Raw genomic sequence first — 21,158 nt, 5'->3', positions numbered from 1 at the left:
TTGATTTCCTAGTTTCAGCTTGAGCAGAGTAGAGCATAGCTGAGTGTCCTGAGGTTGCTCTTTCCCGGGCCTGGCCCTGCGGCCAGTGCCTGAATAACCAAGTCTAAGCTGTTCCTGTTCTTCTCAAGTTCCTGAAAGCCAGGCTATGGCCTGCTAAAGCTCCAAGGGGTTAACTACCACAGACGAAAGAACAAGACATGTTCATGCTGAGGGGGCAGGTGAATATGAACGTTTTTTTTTTTAACTTTTAAAGAATCCTATGCAAAATTAGAAATGAAAAAAAAGTGGATTGCCGTAATATCCCTTTAATTGTATTACAGTTCCTTATGTAGACCCCTAACAGGGTAAACATAGAAGCATGTGGGGTCTTTACTGTGGATATAGCAGAAACCATTGTGGATTTGTGTGTGCGTATTACAGCAGGATATTACACTAACATCATATCTGTTCTTTGTTCATGTTCTTTGCGTTATGTAGCTCTACTCAGTATAATAGTTTATATTCACCTTTAACATCCCAGACAGTGGAGGTCCATACAGATAATACCAAAACCGCACTCTGCACTTCTCATTGGTGGCAGGAAAAACGTTCCTGGTAACTATCCGGGCAGTGTCTCCATCTTTCTGTCTGACTGCGTTGGCATAGAGAAAGAATTTTCCTTTACCTTTTAAGAAAAAACACAGATAGTTATTTCTCCATATCTCATAGCTAGAAAGTAATACAGCAATATATCATGATAATATTCTCTCCCACAAACATACCATAATCCCCCCTAAAGGAATTAGTTAAGCCATAATATAAAACCCTGCTGCAATAAGCAGAAGTGGAGCTTGCTCCATTCCCAGTTAATAACCCCTTGGATGCTGACACCAAAGCTGATGGCAGCATCTAAGTGGTTAGACAGGGAACAAAATATTACTGGATGCCAATGGGTAATAACGGCATCCAGTTTACTATGTGCACACACCTATGAGTGGAAACTATTGTTAGTATAATACTGACTGTCATAATACATTGCAGTACAGACGCATTGCAGTCTGGGGGGGGGGAGATAGGAGGAGTTAGAGTTAATAAATAATCCCCTTCCTTCTCCTCATGTGAGGGGGAACAAGTAGAAGAGTCCAGTCCACCCTCCCTATGTTGGTTAGGATTAGCAGGGGTTATTCATTGCCATGGCAGCTAATTGGAGGTCTGGGGGTCCTTGGGGTTGGTCGCAAAATGGATGGAAAGTGTACATAGTAAGGCAATCCCCCCGAGCTATTGTATTATCCAGTGTAATTCCGAGATTTGGGCTCCCGTCAGGGGGTATCCCGGGGAGTGATGTTCCTGGTTGGGTACTAAGCCATCTGCTGGTCATTTATAGATGGCTCCTGAGCCATTAGTGAATGGCTAGGGGTTAAATTGGGTTGAGCAGATTGGTATAGATGTTGGCATTTCAAGCATTCTTTCCCATCTGGTTGTTAGGATGTTTTTTAAGTTTATGCTATTAAAGAAGAAGTCCGGTGAAAACTTTTATTAAAGTATTGTATTGCCCCCCAAAAGTTACACAAATCACCAATATACACTTATTATGGGAAATGCACATAAAGTGCTTTACTTACTACTGCATCAAGGCTTCACTTCCTGGATAACATGGTGATGTCACTTCCTGGATAATATGGTGATGTCACTTCCTGGATAACATGGTGATGTCATGACCCGACTCCCAGAGCTGTGCGGGCAGTGGCTGCTGGAGAGGATGATGGCAGGGGGATGCTCAGTGTCCCTCCAGTGCCCTGTGTCCCTCAGTGTCCCCCGGCCATCATCCTCTCCAGCAGCCACAGCCCGCACAGCTCTGAGAGTCGGGTCGTGACATCACTATGTTATCCAGGAAGTGACATCACCATATTATCCAGGAAGTGACATCACCATGTTATCCAGGAAGTGAAGCCTTGATGCAGTAGTAAATGCAGGGAAAAAAGCATTTTATGTGCATTTCCCGTAATAAGTGTATATTGGAGATTTGTATAACTTTTGGGGGGCAATACAATACTTTAATAAAAATTTTCACCGGACTTCTCCTTTAATGTATATTTATGTATAAATTGCTGATGTATACTATTTATACATGTTTACTTTCTTTAATTTATTTATGTTATGTTAATAAATGGCTGCTGTGGCCAATTTTTTTGCAAAACAGTTCTTTGTGTGTTGTTTCCAGAGTCAGCCCAGGTTCGGGCTGTGCGGCCGAGAAGGCGCTGAGTTGAGGTTTCTTTGCAGTTTCCTTAGTCCTGTCTGAACACAGGTGAACATAGGGTTGTTCAGCCCCACCCGTCTTGCTCGCTGCTGCCTGGCAGCTTCAGGGTTAACCCTGCTGCTGTGCAGGTGAGCTGTGTAGAGGATCAGGGGCTGGTCCAATCTGCTGCTGGACTGAGTCCCTGATCCTGCATAAATTGTATTCAGCTCCAGCACTCCTTGCTGGTTATTGCAGTTCTAAATTCTTGCTCAGCTTGTATGGTATCTCTCTCTGTGTTTGACCCTTGGCTTTCTCTGCTTGGACTATCCTTGTTTGCTGCCTGCCCTGAACCTTGTACCTGTATCTGGACTTTTCTCTTGCCTGTTGCTTTGTACTTCGCTGCCCGCTGTTGCTAAACCGGACTGTTGACTTTGATTGCATTGTGTTTGTCTGTCTGTTTTGTATTTGTGTTCCACCTAGCCAGTGCAGGGACTGCCGCCCAGTTGCTCGCCGCCATCTTAGGGCGGATAGTGGCAAGTAGGTAGAGGACAGTGGGCGGGGCTGAGCTTAGGGCTCACTGTCTCTGTGTGTCTGGTGTCACCAGTTCCTAACAGAATAACCAGCCTACCAGTTTTTTTTTTCCCCTTTGACCTGGCTATGGAACCTATAAAGGCCATAGTGGAACAAATGCAAGGTCTAAACCAGCGTGTCTTGGACCTTGCACAACGTGTGCAGCAACAGGAGTCTTCCTCTAGGCAAAATGTTATGGTGACTGCTACGATTTCCCAAGAACCTCCTGTTCAGCTCCCTGAAAAATTCAAAGGAGACAGAAAGGCCTTTCGAACTTTCAGGGAAGGCTGAGAGCCAGAGGGTGGGCATTATTATGTCCCTCTTGCAAGGACCCCCGCAGGAGTGGGCTTTTTCTTTGCCTCCAGAGGCCGCTGAATTGACTTCTGTGGACCATTTTTTCTCTGCACTGGGACTACTATATGACGATCCTGACAGGGCAGCAGTAGCTGAGAGACAATTAACCACTCTGAGACAGGGAATGAGACCAGTAGAAGAATATTGTGCTGAGTTTCACCAGTGGTGTGTTCCATCTGGGTGGAATGATCCAGCGCTTAGGTGTCAGTTCAGATTGGGGTTGTCAGATCAGCTTAAGGATTTACTTGTAGGGTATCCTACCCCTGACACCCTGGAGGAAATTATGACATTGGCTATCAAGGTTGACAAACGGCTTAGAGAAAGACTTAGGGACAAGGGAATCTCTGAGTCTTCTAAATCTCTCCCCTCTGCTAATTCTGCTCCTAAGTGTAATCCTCCTGTTCCTCTGTCTCAAGACAAACCCATGCAGCTTGGCGGTGTGGACGCCAAGGCCAGACGAGCTTATCATCTTCAGCAAAACCTCTGCCTGTACTGTGGCAAGCCTGGTCACCGTGTGAGAGAATGTTCCTCTAGGCCTGACCGACCGACAGAAAAACTCCAGTGTCTGAGTGATGATCGAGGGAGTCACTCAGGCGCTCAGGTATATTTTGAGAATAAGAACAAATTAATGTTGCCTATCATGTGCTCTTAGACCCTGTATAGATTATCGTGAACTCAATAAGATCACCATCAAAAACCAGCATCCCCTACCCCTTATTCCGGATCTTTTTAATCAGATTGTGGGCGCCCAGTGGTTCTCCAAAATCGACCTTCGTGGGGCCTACAATCTGATAAGAATAAGGGAGGGAGATGAGTGGAAAACTGCTTTTAATACTCCCGAAGGACACTTTGAGTATTTAGTTATGCCATTTGGGTTAAGTAATGCACCGGCAGTTTTTCAACAGTTTGTAAATTATGTGTTTCGTGAATACCTTGGGCAATTCCTAGTAGTCTACCTTGATGACATTTTAATCTTCCCACCAGACTGGTCCTCTCACATACGCCATGTTTGCACGGTCATGGAATTGCTTCGACTAAATCATCTGTATGCTAAACTGTCCAAATGCCAGTTCGGGATCCAGGAAGTCACTTTTCTGGGCTACATTATCACTCCTAACTCATTATGTATGGACCCCCTAAAAGTTGCAGCAATTGAAAATTGGGAATGGCCTACTAATCTCAAAGCCCTGCAACGATTTCTGGGGTTTGCTAATTACTACAGAAAATTTATTAAAGGTTTCTCTGTCATTGCCAAGCCATTGACTGATTTGACCAGAAAAGGGGCAGATCTGGAGAACTGGAGTCCCGAATCGGTACAGGCATTTGAACAGTTAAAGAAATGTTTTTCTGAGTCCCCAGTACTTATCCAGCCAGACCTAGCACAACCATTTGTTATTGAGGTGGATGCTTCAGAGGTGGGGGTTGGAGCGGTCCTCTCACAGGGTCCTGAGACACTCACTAATCTCAGGCCAGTCGCCTACTTCTCAAGGAAATTCTCCCCAGCTGAGTGTAATTACGATATTGGAAATAGAGAGTTATTGGCCATTAAATGGGCCTTTGAAGAGTGGAGACATTTCCTTGAGGGGGCAAAACACAAAATCAAGGTTTTAACTGATCACAAGAACCTCTTATACCTTGACAAAGCTAAGCGCCTTACTCCTCGACAGGCTAGGTGGGCGTTATTTTTTACTCGTTTTCATTTTGAAATTACTTTCCGTCCTGGTTCTAAGAATGTCCAAGCTGATGCTCTGTCTCGCAGTTTTGATGCCAGCAATGCCCCCAGGGAAGAACCTGAGAATATTTTAGCACCAGGAGTGGTCGTCACCACCCTCCAACCTGACCTTGCGGCTCAGGTAGTAAACTCACAGTCCCTAGCTCCCAGGAACAACCCCGAGGGTAAACTCTTTGTTCCCCTTAACCTTTGACTCAGAGTTCTTGAAGAAACCCATAGTTCAGTCTTAGCGGGTCACCCTGGCATTGCTGGCACAAAATATCTGCTTTCATGTCATTACTGGTGGCCATCATGGTCTAGAGATGTTAAAGTGTTTGTGGAGGCTTGTGAAGTCTGTGCCCGGTCCAAGGTCCCTCGCAGATTACCTGAAGGTCTTCTGCATCCTCTTCCTTTGCCTGAGAGACCTTGGACCCACATCTCAATGGACTTTATCACTGATTTGCCTCCATCAAAAGGAAAAACTGTTATCTGGGTTGTTATAGATAGATTCTCTAAGATGTGTCATCTTATCCCTCTAAAGAAACTTCCTAATGCTCGTACACTTGCATCTTTGTTCATCAATCACATTCTACGATTACATGGGGTTCCTGAAAATATTGTATCTGACAGAGGAGTGCAATTTGTTTCTAAGTTCTGGAGGGAGTTCTGTGGACGGTTGGGGATTTCTTTGTCATTCTCATCTGCCTTTCATCCTCAGACTAATGGGCAGACTGAAAGGGTTAACCAATCTCTGGAGCAATTTCTCAGATGCTTTGTTTCCAGTGTCCAGGACAAATGGAAGGAGTATTTGTCTCTAGCTGAATTTGCTCTAAATAATAGGGAAAACAGTTCCATTAAAATGTCACCATTTTTCTGTAACTATGGTTTTAATCCGAGATATTCATCTGTCCATGGTCCGGAATCTGTTAATCCATTAGCTGAAGCTACCTATAGAAGACTGTGCACAGTCTGGGCTCAAGCTCTTAGGAGCTTGTTTAAAGCCCAGGAGGTATCCAAAAAACAATCCAACAAAAGACGCATACCTGGCCCAGAATATCAGGTGGGGGACAAGGTGTGGCTTTCCACTAAGAATCTGAAACTCAAGGTACCGTCTGGAAAGCTTGCACCTAAGTACATTGGTCCATATGGCATCACTCAAATCATTAACCCTGTATCTTTCAGGTTGCAACTGCCAAAAACCATGCGCATTCATAATGTGTTTCATAAATCTTTATTGAAAATGTACGTTACTCCGGTGTTGCCATCTACTCCTCCTGCTCCTCTGGTTACTCAGGGGGATCTTGAGTTTGAGGTAGAAAAAATTCTGGACTCTCGCCGGGTGCAGAACTCTGTCCAATACCTCATCCATTTGAAGGGATTCGGCCCAGAGGAGCGAACTTGGGTGGCAAGCAAAGATATTCACGCCTCCCGTCTCATTCACCAGTTTCATGCTCGCAATCTCTCTAAGCCGGTTCCTTTGAGTGAGGGTCCTGAGTCCCCTCATAAGAGGGGGGGTACTGTCAGGACTGTGTCTTGCCACTTCTTGGATTGGGCTGTGCGGCCGAGAAGGCGCTGAGTTGAGGTTTCTTTGCAGTTTCCTTAGTCCTGTCTGAACACAGGTGAACATAGGGTTGTTCAGCCCCACCCGTCTTGCTCGCTGCTGCCTGGCAGCTTCAGGGTTAACCCTGCTGCTGTGCAGGTGAGCTGTGTAGAGGATCAGGGGCTGGTCCAATCTGCTGCTGGACTGAGTCCCTGATCCTGCATAAATTGTATTCAGCTCCAGCACTCCTTGCTGGTTATTGCAGTTCTAAATTCCTGCTCAGCTTGTATGGTATCTCTCTCTGTGTTTGACCCTTGGCTTTCTCTGCTTGGACTATCCTTGTTTGCTGCCTGCCCTGAACCTTGTACCTGTATCTGGACTTTTCTCTTGCCTGTTGCTTTGTACTTCGCTGCCCGCTGTTGCTGAACCGGACTGTTGACTTTGATTGCATTGTGTTTGTCTGTCTGTTTTGTATTTGTGTTCCACCTAGCCAGTGCAGGGACTGCCGCCCAGTTGCTCGCCGCCATCTTAGGGCGGATAGTGGCAAGTAGGTAGAGGACAGTGGGCGGGGCTGAGCTTAGGGCTCACTGTCTCTGTGTGTCTGGTGTCACCAGTTCCTAACAGGGGGTCTAGAATCTAAATGAACTGGGGTTGGGTTTTTAGGTGCAATGTCTGTTTTCCAGTGTCATGTCTTCTTCAATTCAGGTTCCAAACTACTGACACTGTTTGATGGCTGTTAAGTCAAGGAGACAAATGGTATGTTCCATATATTTGTCTGTGCTTCCATAAAGATGCATTCCTGAGCTCCTGAAATGCAGATGGTGTTAATACCTCTTTGCTCCCCCTCCCATCCCTGACCCAGCTTCGTTATCAGTCAGTTTCCAGCGCTGAGCCCTGCTTCCTAACCTCACTTAGCATACAAATTGAGCACAGGTGTGAGAATTAGAGGGAGTTGGCTATCAAGCAGGTTTAGCGATGGAGGAGGGGCGAGGATATGTTATACTTCACTGTTCTGGAAGGACAGAGGGATAAATGAAAGGCACTATATATCTCATTACCCTACTAGCTATCTAACAGTGTCAGCTGTTTTGAACCCACAAGGTGATAGACCCTTCATCAGAACCAGTGCACCCTATTATAAGTCAATGGGGTCAGTCAGGCACTACTGGTGCAATAGACCCAACACTACATCTTGTTTGCTGTTTATAATGGAAACGGCAATGCGGATATAAACTGGGCATGAGGTGACTGCAGAATAATGGAATATCCCACATACAACATCACATTCACACTTGGAAAGTTTTGTCTTTGCATCCCAACAATTACGATTCCCTCTGATAATTATCGTCTCCTTATGACATGATTAGGACGTCTTCCTCACTAATTATGACCATTGAAGTGATAACTATGTATTTTCTGACTCACAATTAGAACTTCAACTGCCAGAATCCTAAATTATTTATCATGGTTATTACTGCCTGTCTCTTAATTACTACTTTATTCTCCTAATTGTCCTTTTATAGCATAATAATGATTTTTTTTTATCTCATAAGAACCAAGGGGTACTACAGTAAAAATCCTTTTCTTTTAAATCAACTGGTTTCAGAAAGTTATAAAGATTTGTCACTTACTTCTGTTTAAAAATTGTAATCCTTCCCATACTTATCAGCTTCTGTATGTTCTGCAGGAAGTGGTGTATTCTTTCCAGTCTGACACAGTGTTCTCTGCTACCACCTCTGTCCATGTCAGGAACTGTACAGAGCAGCAGCAAACCCCCATAGAAAACCTCCCCTGCTCTGGACAGTTCCTGACATGGACAAAGGTGGTAGCAGAGAGCACTGTGTACGACTGAAAAGAAAACATCACTTCCTGTAGCTGATAAGTTCTGGTAGACTTGGGAATTTTAAATAGAAGTAAATGACAAATCTATATATCTTTCTGAAACCAGTTGATTTGAAAGAAAAAGATTTTCACCGAAGTATCCCTTTAAGTCAATGGTTAAAGGGGTACTTCGGCGAAAATCTTTTTCCTCTCTCCTTTGTAATGGAAGACAATAAGAGATTTTATACTTAAGAGTTAATGGTGGGATCTCAGACAATAAAGGATACGCTTGATTGGATCCCTTCTGGTTGGTAAGGAGTTTTTGTGGAAGTTTTTTTAAACTAATTTGGGAAGACCTAAAGCTGGGATGACACCCAGCGGCCATTGGATCAGGTCTAGATTCAAAGAGGGATAATGACCAAAGTCAGTTGAATTATTGGATTTTTGTTATCCATGTGACCCACTTGCTGATGCATTTACACACAGACACTGATGTTGGGCAAAGGCCAGGCTCAAAGTCTCCATTCATCCCGAAGGTGTTAGATGGGGTTGAGGTCAGGGCTCTGGGTCTCTCGCACCAGACTCCTCCTCCACAGACCTCGCTGAGTGCACCGGGGTGCAGTCATACCAGAATAGAAAAGGGCCTTGTCCACCAAACGCTACAGCTGGCACAATGCAGTCAGGCAGGTAAAGTTCATCACACCCAGACCTGTCCATCAGACGCCACGCCAGATAGAGAAGCGTGATCCATCACTCCAAAGAACATGTCTCCTCTTCTCGAGAGTCCAGGAGTGGTGACTTTACACCCCCCCTTGTGGCACTGTGCTTGGTGATATAAGGCTTGCATGCAGCTGCTTAGCCATTGTCACCCATGCCATGACGCTTTTAGAACAGTTTTTGGCTGTTGTTACTGCCAGATGAGGTTTCGTCTGTGCAGTTATTAAGGCAGCAGAGCATTGGTGACTTTTATGCACTCGGGGGGAATTTATCATTGCTGTACGTCTATGGTTTAGTGGAAAAAGCTGCAAAATTTTGTGCAATCACTCCATTTGTGATTTCTTTTGTAACTCGGTGACCCTGCTCTATAACTGTACATGTTCTGCTGTGTTAGTTGCTATGGTTCCTAAATGCTTCCACTTCTAAATAATAATACTACTTAAAGGTAATGGTGGAAGATCTAGGAGGAAGACATCTTAGGAATTGACTTGCTGCAGCTGTGGCTCCTATTACAGAGTTGCACCGGTATCAGGAGGCTATGAATTTAAATAATTTGGAGCTAGGATCTATCTATCTATCTATCTATCTATCTCCTATCTATCTATCTATCTATCTATCTATCTATCTATCTATCTATCTATCTATCTCCTATCTATCTATCTATCTATCTATCTATCTATCTATCTATCTATCTATCTCCTATCTATCTATCTATCTCCCCTGCTTCTGTCGGACAATTAAGCTAATAGCCAGCTACCAGCATGTGTGGCCCATATTGTAAATGTAATGAAAGAATAATCATTCAATAACCATTTATCCACTCCACTACTGTAATGATTTTTGTCATGTCGGATCCATAGACTGCAAACATCAATACATCCAATATATTTTTCTCCATTAGAAATCACTTCAGCCGCCTTTGTGTTTTTTCTTCTTTACACTTCAAAGAGAGGTAATCCTTTGAAGGACAATTTACAATTAGCCTGATGATAAGATGACACTGAAGGCACTGCATTGTGGGAAGTCTCTATTACTTTCTTTTCATGTTTCTTTACTGGCAACTATGGTGTTTTCCTATTTTTCCCTATTTTTCTTTTAAATAATTTTTAAGAAAATACAATGGCCTTATATTTGTTCTGTATACATGTCTGTAGATACTGTAGATGAGTAGATAGATACATATAGAAGATGGAAAGAAAGAAAGATGATAGATGGATGGATGGATAACAGAAAGATGATAGCTAAATATGAAATAGAGAGATAGTTAGCTAGATTGACAGATAGATAAAGTCTTTGTATCTTTGAGCAGCACTACGTAATAAGTATTCTTGGGTGCCCGCAGGTAGTCTTGACCAAGACCTCCACTATAGACTCCAAAGGATCGCCCACAGCACTCCAGGCAAGTTGCAAAAAACATGTTCTTTTATTTCATAGTGGTACAGCACAGCAAAAAAGTGCAACGTTCCAACGGCCTCCACCGTCTTTTTCAAGCGTAGATAGATAGATAAAAGATAGGTGATGGATATAGCTCAGCCGCCGTCTGCCCCTATGGTCAGTAGCCTCCGGGGGTATTTTGGGTCACTTGAGCACTTGTCACAGTAACTTGGAGTGGTAACAGACCCACCCCGCGTTGTTGGTACCGCCACTCACAGAAAGGGGAAATAACCCAAGTATATGATAGAGTGTAGGTGCAGGTGCTTACAGAGTAGATCAGAATCCTATGCATTTAGTAAAAATATAATACTTTACTGGATAAAAGCTCAAAATGAACAGTACACATGATAAATACAGTGCTGACAGTGAGGTAGAACCAGTGCTTAAAGTAGTAGGTGCCTTGTAGAGAGAGAAGAGGAGAGGAGCTGACAGAGGAGCCCTGCTCAAAGTAGTGATTGTGCTCTGCCGTAACAGGTGTAGGTACAGAAGAGATAAGAAGATACTCATACTCATGGATGCCAATACGGCTCTGAACTGCCTTATGTCCTCTAGTTGCGGGATACCCATCCTAAGTAGGTAATACGAGCCCCAGTCATTGCTTATCTGGGTGTAGCAGACTTCTGAGGTTTCCCATTCGTCCACGCTGCACAGTAGCATACGTAGACCTTTGCATGGTAGCTTTGTCCTACTGGGGTCAGTTCCTCTTCCTGCAGGAGACTGCCCTGCTTTTTTTTAGAGAGGTTCCTGGCGTGGGCAAGGGTGTTCCTACGTTGCTTCTCTCCTCTAAAAAGAGTTTAGCACTGCATACTGATCTTAGTGTCTAGTAGGAAAACTTTGTAATGGAGCAGTATCTCCCACGTCCGTCTGCTTTAACCTTAAACTACTAACTCATCACTTTCTCCCACCAGGAACTAACTCCTCCTACAGAGGCCAAAACTAAATCCTGTGAGTGGTGGGGCTAAGTGTATATGAGAGAGAGGAGAAAAGAGATAGGACAGAAAGAACAAGCACCTGGGATTGGCCAGCACATAACTCACGGTATAAAGCAATTAACCCTTTGTCTCCTTCAGCTGTGCAACAAGTTGGGTAGAACAGTAGTGACACCTAGTGGGGAAAACATAATACTACATCTCCCACTCATCTCCCCTGAGTTCCCACAGGTGTCGTGCCGATGCTCCTGATCTCTATTTGTCCCCACTACTTCCTGGTGACTTGTCTCTGCAGGTTCTGCCCCACTTAGTCAATCAGTGGTCATAGCGATATCCCGTCTCAGTCAGTGATTGGCTGAACAGACAGTTTTCATAGGAACCAAACATCACCAGGAACCAGGAAGCATAGACCAACAGCATCGGCATGGCAGCTGTCAGCTCAGGGGAGATGAGTATAGTTTCTTTTTTTATTATTATCCCACCCTTGTATACTCTTTTAAGCTCAGACATATACGCCAGTGTGAACATAGCTTAGTGCAGTATATAATGCTAATGATCATACATATGCGGTATAACAGTGCTGTTGCTTCTGTCTTTTTTACAGACTTGTCCAATAGTTATGTAATATGGAGGACTGGAAGTTTATAATATAGATCTTTTTGCATGTTAACATTGCAGGCCTAGATTGTACGCAGCAGTAGTGAAATTAACCTGACACCTTAACAAGCAATTATTTGGCCTCTAGAAGCAGAATAGGCCGAGATGTGAGGCCCGGGCTGACTTCTTGGAGAAGGAATAGACGCTCCTGGCTCCCTATGAGGCGAGTCATGTGGTTACAATAGTCTCCACCTAATTAGCTCTCAAGGACAAACAAGCTCCGCGCCAAAGGTCTGATACAAGGAGGAGATCCAAATGCAGAGAATAAATAGAAGGACACAATGTTCTCCCTTTTTTTTCTTTCTTTTAACATTCATTAAGTGGTCAGAAAACTAATTGTATGCCAGGAATAGGCAGCAGCAGCATAACATCCATTATTCTGAGTCCACCAGAGTATAGAAATCATGAGTAAGTACCAGAACAACCTTTCTGCCTGGAAGGGATTTGGGGTTAGGTTTAGGGTAAGCTGCCCCCCCTCCCCCTGCCCCTTACACCACCAACATCAACACACACACATTTTTCCAGTGTAGATATAGAAGATATATATGAAAGGTGCTGACTTTTAAAGGGGAACCCCTGAAATAAAATATGTTTTTTAATCAACTGAAGTCAGAAAATGTTACAGATTTGTAATGTACTTCTATTTAAAAAATCTCAAGTCTTCCTGTACTTATCAGCTGCTGTATGTCCTATAGGAAGTGGTGTATTCTTTCCAGTCTGACACAGTGCTCTCTGCTGCCACCTCTGTCCATGTCAGGAACTGTCCAGAGCAGGAGAGGTTTTCTATGGGGATTTGCTACTACTCTGGACAGTTCCTGACAGGGACAGAGAACTCTGCGTCAGACTGAAAAGAATACACCATTTCCTGCAATACATGCAGCAGCTGATAAGTACTGGAAGACTTGAGATTTTAAACTAGAAGTAATTTAAAAATCTGTATAATTCTGTGACACCACAAATTTTGGAGTACCCCTTTCAGTACAAACAACTCCAATCCCAGCCATTTACCTCTTAGATGCTATAGTTAACATCCACCATGGCATCTAGGCAGTTAAACAAGACATGGAAAGAGGGTGTCTCTGTGTTCAACCGGTCTTGCATCCTTCATACATGAAATGATACCATTCAAAAATATAACTCCTGCAGGTGGCCATATGTGTAAAGTCACTCTCCAAAGAGGATGGGAGAGTTGGTGACAGCTAAGCATAATGGTGGTCACCATAGCAGCTCAACTTTAACGCTTTTGTTGCCTAATACCATACAGTAGATGACTACTTGCCTGGGGTGTGGTCGGTATTTAGATGCCGGTTGACTCGGTCCCGTACAGTCCAGTTGAAGTCATCTGTGTCGTCCTGGGAGAGATCGCATCCATAATCAATTTGTTTTGGATGCTCAAAGTTGCAGCTGCCGGGAACGTCCATGTACTCACCTATGTATACAGAAAGTAATGTCTGCTTATAATGGATCAGCACATGGGAGACATTCACTCAATATGTGCTCAGTAATTCACACCAAAAATCACTTTACTATGAAAGCAGCAAGATAAATGCTTAATTTACTTACATCAGCGCCCGCCGCACCCCGCTCTCATGCATCGCCATCTTCTGCTGCTGCTGCTGCTGGAACCATGTACGATTTCCTATAAGTCTATTAAGGGATTAGCTCATCCTGGCTTAACACATTTACTTAATTTCGCAAAGGAATTCCTATTTTTCATATCAGTACTTGCTTCAGCGCCGTTCACCCGAGTGTGAAAATTGTAAATAAGATCATTTACATTTTAAATGAAATGTATCCGTGATCTTGAGAAAGCGAACCTGATTTATGACGCCTATTATCAAGATTTTTATTTTTTATATAAAAATTTTCTTATAACACCTTTAAAGGGAAACTCCAATAAAAATCATAGACTTTGAAGTGACTAAAGTAAAGGCAGTGTACAATATGGCTTCTAACCCCGAATCAGGAGATATAACTCTTATTTCAATCTGTCGCTCCAGCGCTGAGATATAAGTTTTAAAAGGTATATGCATTATGGGGAATTCCCTTGGGGATCGCCAGCAACATTTGGCCTGTCAATCTTAAAGGGATTTTCTCATCATTTAAGAATTCATCTGGCGCTGCTGCGTCTTTGCTCACTTCCTGGTTCGGCCATGGGGAAGCAAGTACAGGAAGCAGCGGTGATAAGCTGAATCAGCTCTGCATTGCTGTGTCTCCCACTTAGCTTACACATATCTCTAGGGACAATCCAAGCCCTAGAGATGTGTGTGAGCTCAGTGAGAGACAGGGGAGTGAAACTATACTGCTGCCGAGAAGGCCAGCCACTGCTCCCAGAGCGGAGAACAATGATCCAGAACATAGGCAACAAGGTGACAACACTACAGGGAGGGAAAGAGATAAAAAACAAACAAGAGGCGGCGCCTCATGTGATACCGTAACCACAAAAGAACCGTAGCCCCCGGCTCTCAACCCCGGCTCCTCAGCCCCCGGCTCTCAACCCCGACTCACTCACCAAGGTCCAAGGTGTAGGAGAGGACCTGGAGCATGCAGTGGAGTGTGCGGTGGGATGTTTGGTGGGGCATGCGGCGGGATATATGGCGGAGCGTGCAGTGGAACTTGCGGCAACACAGCACCATCTGTGAAGGTCCACAAGGGGATTAGATTGGTAGCTGGGGGTCAGGGCCTTACTTTTAGGGGGTGCCTTAGTATAGGGTGGGGGTGCCTTATTTTCGGGGGGATGTCTTTCTTTAGGCTAGTTGGAAGGGTAGTGGGGTGTCTTATTTTATGTCAATGTCCTATTTTTAGGGAAACACGGTAGCTGGAGTACTAATAATGGGATGCTCCCAGTAAGGGGCTTGTAAAGCAAAGCATAAAAATGGAAAAAGAACAACTGTGGTGACCAAAGGCCATACTCATCAATTCAGTGCGTTTGGATTGCCATTGGTCACCACAGTTGTTTTTTCCCTCCATTTTTATGCTTTAAACACTACAGGGAGAGAAAGGGGCCAAACTTTAGAAGAAAGTAATTTTGCTAATACAAATCATTTGCAAATTTGCTTTCTTTTGCATTGTTTATCACCATCATCAAACGTTTAGGTTATGGGAATACCCCTTTAACAGACTGGCTGTTTACTTGTGGGCAAAAGGGTGTAAAGAGAGAAGAAGCTGAACATTGCTTGGCTTTGGCAGAATAGGTAACATTCCCCTTAAAGATTTATCTTGGAGCAGGAATTTTATATTTATAAGTCCTTAGGGTAGGATGATCCGTTAGGGTAGGTTCATCCATCTTTTTTTTTTTTTTCTTTTCATAAAAGGGAATCACTTTTTTAACGTACACAAAAATGTAGTCCATCTCATTTTTGTGTCCGGAAAAAAAAAACCAGATCCGTTAATGGATCGATAACGGAAGTCAATGGAAAAATGGATCAAAATGGATGCACAAAAATGCACCCGTTTTTTTTTCATCCGTTTTTTACAAAAAACAGACTGCAAAACACAGTGTGAACCCAGCCTAAGGTTCCAGTCGCTGCCACTTCCCTCTCACTCATCACATAGTAAATTCCCTGTCAGCCCAGTGACCTATGCCAGTGATTCCCTATGTGTCAGCAGTAGAGTTGGAAGTGCTTGACAGCAGGGACCTGCACTGTGGGAATAGATCCGATAAGGGATCACCAACAAGTGAGTATACTTTTATTTTTTATCAAATTTAAAATAAATGCTTTGGACAATCCCTTTAAGCGTACCAGGATACAGTACAGTATATTAGGGAGGCCAGATCTAGGTCATATACATGATCAATATTCCAGCACATATGTAAGATTAACAGTGATAGCAGAAAAGCCATAGCGTACGTACTGCAGTCAGCTTCATCCGACGAGTCCTCGCAGTCAGGCTTGTAGTCACATACTAGGTGGGATTCAATACATTTTCGGTTTTTGCATATAAAATCTGTATCTTCGAGGCATTTTCCAGGCTCCTCTCCAACTGCAACCAACAAGACATGAAAATCAATACAGAGGCGAATCGATGTCTGCTCCATTTCATTTGTTGATTTAAGTTTAGTAACACATTGTTTCCATTAACATTGTGCCATCTCTTTACCATTATCCGCACTGGTTTACTACATCATTTAGTCACTTGTTGTCTCTATTTAAGAATTAAAGGAGAAGTGTATCCAAAGTCTGTGAAATGAAACCTTATCACTGCCTTCACTCTTAGAGTATGTGCACACTATGGAATGGCGACGGATAAGAAGGGTGTCAAGACAGCTGCGGCATGTCCTGGGGTCCTTTCGGCAGGTGATGCAGATATTGTTCTAAAAACAACTTTTAAACTTGCAGCCCTGTGTCAAATTGGCGTGGCCTAGAGTGTGTGCACACCGGCTCTCTGTCCCTCCTCCCCCTCCACCCTCCTCATCATTAGGAATGCCCCTGGAAGGATTTCTCCTATTCATCACCTGTGTGCACACAGGTGATGCCCAGGGCCAGGGCCATTCCTAATGATGAGGTGGGATGGAGAGGTGGTGCAGGCCTAGGGCACACACACTCTAGGCCACGCCAATTTGACACAGGGCTGCAAGTTTAAAAGTTGTTTTTTTGGACAATATCTGCATCACCTGCCGAAAAGACCCCAGGACAGATCTTGGATTAAAAGCAGCTATCCGAAGGTACAAGTGGTTTGTGGGGGGCAGATTGTGGGTACAGAGTCGCTTTAAAAGGTCTGAAGCCGTTACACCCAGACCCTGGTGTCTGAATAGGCTCAAAGATTCCAAATGATCAGTATGGAAAATGGCGCATAGTTAGCGGAGACCCATATTCCAGATTCAGCATTGGAGACCAATAGCTTCTACAACTACTACAGATGTGTATAAAGTCTTGCGAGGTTGCACATAGATCCCTTCTCTATGATATATAGTATACATAAATGTTTCTGGCAGGGTATCATAGCTCAATATGTCCTGCATCAGTCAACAACATAGGTTTCATTAGTTTTCACTTATAGAACAAGGTCAGAAAATACAAGGAACCTGCAAGGTGTCTTCTAGCTGTTCATCAGATTCCGGACAAGTAAAGTCAGATTCAACTATTTACTTATAAGTCAGAAACCTGAAGGTGAATTGAAATGAGTCTCGCAGGGTCACTTGCCCAATGATAAGCTTATTACTTGTGTGAGTTCTAAAGTCAAACTCTCTGCTCCTCAGACGTTCTTTCCCCGTTGTAGCAATTTCTTTAAAGTTGTTGTCTAAATGGCTATGAAATAAGTCCTGGACGTTGTGTGTAACCCAAAGGCATGGCATGCAGTTTATCATATGGACTTTGTAACATACCAGTAATTTTAAAGTAATTTTAAACTCCAGAAAGAAAGAAAAAAAAAATCAAATGAATTGGTATATAGATTTGTAAATTACTATTTAAAAATATCAGGCCTTCAAGTATTTATCAGCTGCTGTATGTCCTGCAGGAAGTGGTGTATTCTTTCCAGTCTGACATAGTGCTCTCTACTGTCGCCTTTGTCCATGACAGGAACTGTCAAGAGCAGGAGAGATATTCTATGGTGATTTAATACTGTTCTAAACAGCTGCAGCACTCTTTAGATTAGGTCATTGTGTAGTGTCCCATTAAGTGTTTTTCTTTTATTCTTACACCTTGTTAAAGTGTCTCTCTCTAGTGTCACTGGATAGGACAGGAGGTTGCTGTTCCTTACTCCAACCACTAGATGTCACACTCTCACAGCACAGCTATAGCTATCTCTAGGTCTAGCTTCACACACACACTTCCCTTTATAGTAACTACTTCCCTTTATTCAGTCAGTACCTGGCTTCAGGAAGGACATGTATATAATTGTTCCTGCAGCTAGCTACCCAACCACTATGGGTTCCTAAACAAGACCACTAGCTAAACCGGAGACAAGGGAGTCTTCACCCTTGCCTACGCCGTGGATTTTACTGCTAAAACAGGACAGTCGACCACCTTAGAGAAAAGAAACGGATAACTCAAGACTGGACCTGCAGTAGAGCACAGCGCCATCAAGCCGCTCTCTACTGACCAGATGCTCAGTTTTGTACGAAGGATTCTACAAGCCAGCTCCACCAAGAGAAGAGATCTGGGACTCGTACTACCCCAGTAGGTGGGAAACCTGACTCTGTAGGGCAGAAGGCAGTTAGGTGAGATACCTGGGACTCATTCATATGTGAGTACGAGGATATTCTTCAAATACTCTCAAGACAATTAATCACATCCCGGCAGAGTACATAGGACATTAGGCAAGGGCCCTCCTTTCCAGTCCCTGACACCTGTTAAAGTTTCTTTTATCAACTCACCTTTCTATCTGTTGGAGTATTTTTGCTGTACCTGGACACTGATTGTTACTATTTTTGACCTTTTCTAAGTAAAGTTTGAAGTTGTTTAAAGTGGCCGCATTTGCACCTACACCTCACACCTCACCTTAGTTCTAACCAAGGTGTGGTTGCTGTGTGTCTGGGTTGGCTGTTACCGTTCCTGGCCACCAAGTAATCTCCAAAACACCAGAACCCACCAGCAGGCCCAACACCGATTGCAGCAACCCGGGACATGGCAGTCATCCTTATCTGAAGACTTATAATAAAAGTCCTGCAAAACCACTTTTAGACCTCTATCTTGGGTAAAAAAAAATAGTATGGTACCATGTTAGCCAGAAAAATCCATATCAGGGTAAATACTTGTGATCAAAGTATTTTAGGAGTGATACCTTTATTGGCCAACAAAAAATTGTTAGAATTGTGAGCTTTCAGGATTCAAAAGATCCCTTCGTCAGACAAGTTCACAAATGAATGACTTACATCCCTTAAATGTTGTGCTGTTTCTGTAAGGCTGGGTTTACATATATAAGTTGGCATCAGTTGCGTTTTTTGCCTAAAAACTGACCACAACTGATGTCACAACTGATGCCAAAAATGCATCAGTTGTGATCAGTTTTTCTATCCGTCTTTTCATTAAAAACCATCAGTTGCCATCAGTTTCCATCAGTTGTCATCAGTTGTCATCAGTTGTCACAAGTTGCGCTCATCAGTTGACATTTTTTTCCCCAGTATGTTTTCCTGTCATTTTCAATGGGATTTGCGGGGGAGCGCACGGGGGCTATATACTAAATTGGGGGAGCTCACAGGGGGGCTATATACTACAAGGGGAGAGCGCACAGGGGGGCTATATGGGAGGGGGAGAGCGCACAGGGGGGCTATATGGGAGAGGGAGAGCGCACATGGGGGGCTATATACTATTGGGGGAGCGCGCACAGCAATGCTGTATACTAATTGGGGGAGAGCACACAGGGAAGCTAAATATTACTGGGGGGGCAACAGGGGGGCTATATACTACTGGAGGAGAAACAGGGGGGGGGGTGATATACTACTGGGGGACCAAGGGGGGACTATAGGGGAGGGGGAGAGCACACAGGGGGAGATATATGTTTATTTTGTGCTACTATTTGCCTGAACGCCGGATGCCAGAGCCGAACGACATGCGTCCTGCCCGGCGAGGCATCCGGCGCTCTATTCCATTGAATTGGCGCGGCGCCGCATCACCGGAGTGGCAATCCACCAGGACGCTGCAAGATGCGTCCTAACGCACCGACGGTCCGGCGATGCGGCGGCCACTAGTTCACCGCCGCACATTTTGAACGATCCCATTGAAAACAATGGGATCAGTTCAAAGATGCGTTTCCCTCCGGCGCTTTTCTCCTGCGCCGGAGGGAAACGCCGCCGCACCGCCGGACATATGTAAACCCGGCCTATGTCATTCATTTGTGAACTTGTCTGACGAAGGGATCTTTTAAATCCCGAAAGCTCACAGCTCTAACAATTTTTTGTTGCCACATAAAGGTATCACTCCTAAAATACTTTGATTACAAGTATTTACCACGATAAAGCCCTCTATACCAAAATCTTTCCTTTCCAGCAGCTCTGATATATTCTTTATTCCATGAGCTGAGTTATATAATATATATATATATATATATATATATATATATATATATATACACACCGTCACTATTCCTAGAATCTGTACATTCAGTCTTCATCAGTATCACCGTTCATTCTCACACCAAGCATTTTCATTTGTTGTACTTCATCTTGATGAATTGTTATCTGGCCTCTCTCTGCCTCGCGCTTTATCTGCTCCCTGAAGCTTCTTCTGTCAGATCATTTCTAATGGCGCTCGTCTCTGCATGTCTCTCTGTCTTATTAGATCAGTGCCCCCGCAGATTTAATTATTAGTACCAGGATTCTTGGTATATACCAGCCAGGATTAATACCTGGAAAAATAGGCGGGATGCCGGCTGGTGTAAAAACGATAACATTAACTTCCCTGTGCACTGGTAATATAGATGGATGGGGATTGTGACCTTAAAGGGGATAATTCGGAGTCCAGCTTAAAAATTCTTAGAGAGCACCCAGACCGATCAAAAGTTTTGACATGTCTTTAGGATATGCCAAATGTTTGGTGATAGGTAAATCTGCTTACTGACAGTGCCAGGCTACTAATATCCCGTCATTTTTTCTGAGAAGGACTGTAGTTGAAGGGCCTTCAGTGCCTACTACTTTAAAATATCTTAGAGATCTGATTGATGTTCTTATTTTAAAGGGGAATTCCAGTGATTTTTTTTTTAATGTTTTTTATATATAGTTACATAATCTTGTAATGCAACTTTATTTGAGTCACATGGCCCCTATGCTGCCACCAATGGCTGTGCCAGGAACTGCAGGGTGGTCCCAGCACAGTTAAATATCGGAAGCTCCGCTGCATAGAGATCTAGCGATACTGAGTCTCCTCTGATGTCTATATAATACATATTAGCATTAGCATTGACATTGCATTGAGGAAGCTGTCTGCGTCGGCAGTGCTGCAGCTGCGGCACAGTGTAGCAGAGAAAGCTGGGGTAACTGTCAATCACCACTCACTCTGATACATGATGCCATAGCCGTAGCACTACTGACACAGACAGCTTACCCAAGAGTGGTGTCTATTCTAATGCTAAAACAGGAATTATGGCTGGTGCAGTCCTACAGTTCCTGACACAGCCATTGGTGGCAGCAGAGTGGTCATGCCACCCCTTCCTACCTTCCTACATTTTATTTAATTGCTTTAAGTTATATTAAAGTTAGATACCTTTATTAAAGAAAGGCTAAAAAACATATTTGCTAGAACATCACTTTAAAATGAATGTACCATTAGG

The 21,158-nt window shown here is 43.7% G+C and overlaps 1 protein-coding gene across 1 annotated transcript in view; it reads right to left on the bottom strand.

The window, feature by feature from the left end:
* Window positions 1-21,158, bottom strand: part of MALRD1 (MAM and LDL receptor class A domain containing 1) — a 288,505-nt gene that overhangs the window by 73,951 nt on the left and 193,396 nt on the right. Inside the window, exons 30-32 of the mRNA XM_069959034.1 lie at window positions 15,804-15,932; window positions 13,228-13,377; window positions 507-664 (exon numbers count right to left, since the gene is read on the bottom strand). Of these exons, the coding sequence (XP_069815135.1) occupies window positions 507-664; window positions 13,228-13,377; window positions 15,804-15,932 (437 nt within the window). The remainder of the gene's footprint in view (window positions 1-506; window positions 665-13,227; window positions 13,378-15,803; window positions 15,933-21,158) is intronic.

This window comes from Dendropsophus ebraccatus, chromosome 2 (genome assembly GCF_027789765.1).
Source record: "Dendropsophus ebraccatus isolate aDenEbr1 chromosome 2, aDenEbr1.pat, whole genome shotgun sequence".
Classification (NCBI taxonomy): Eukaryota; Metazoa; Chordata; class Amphibia; order Anura; family Hylidae; genus Dendropsophus; species Dendropsophus ebraccatus.
This window is presented reverse-complemented; position numbering and strand designations above follow the sequence as displayed.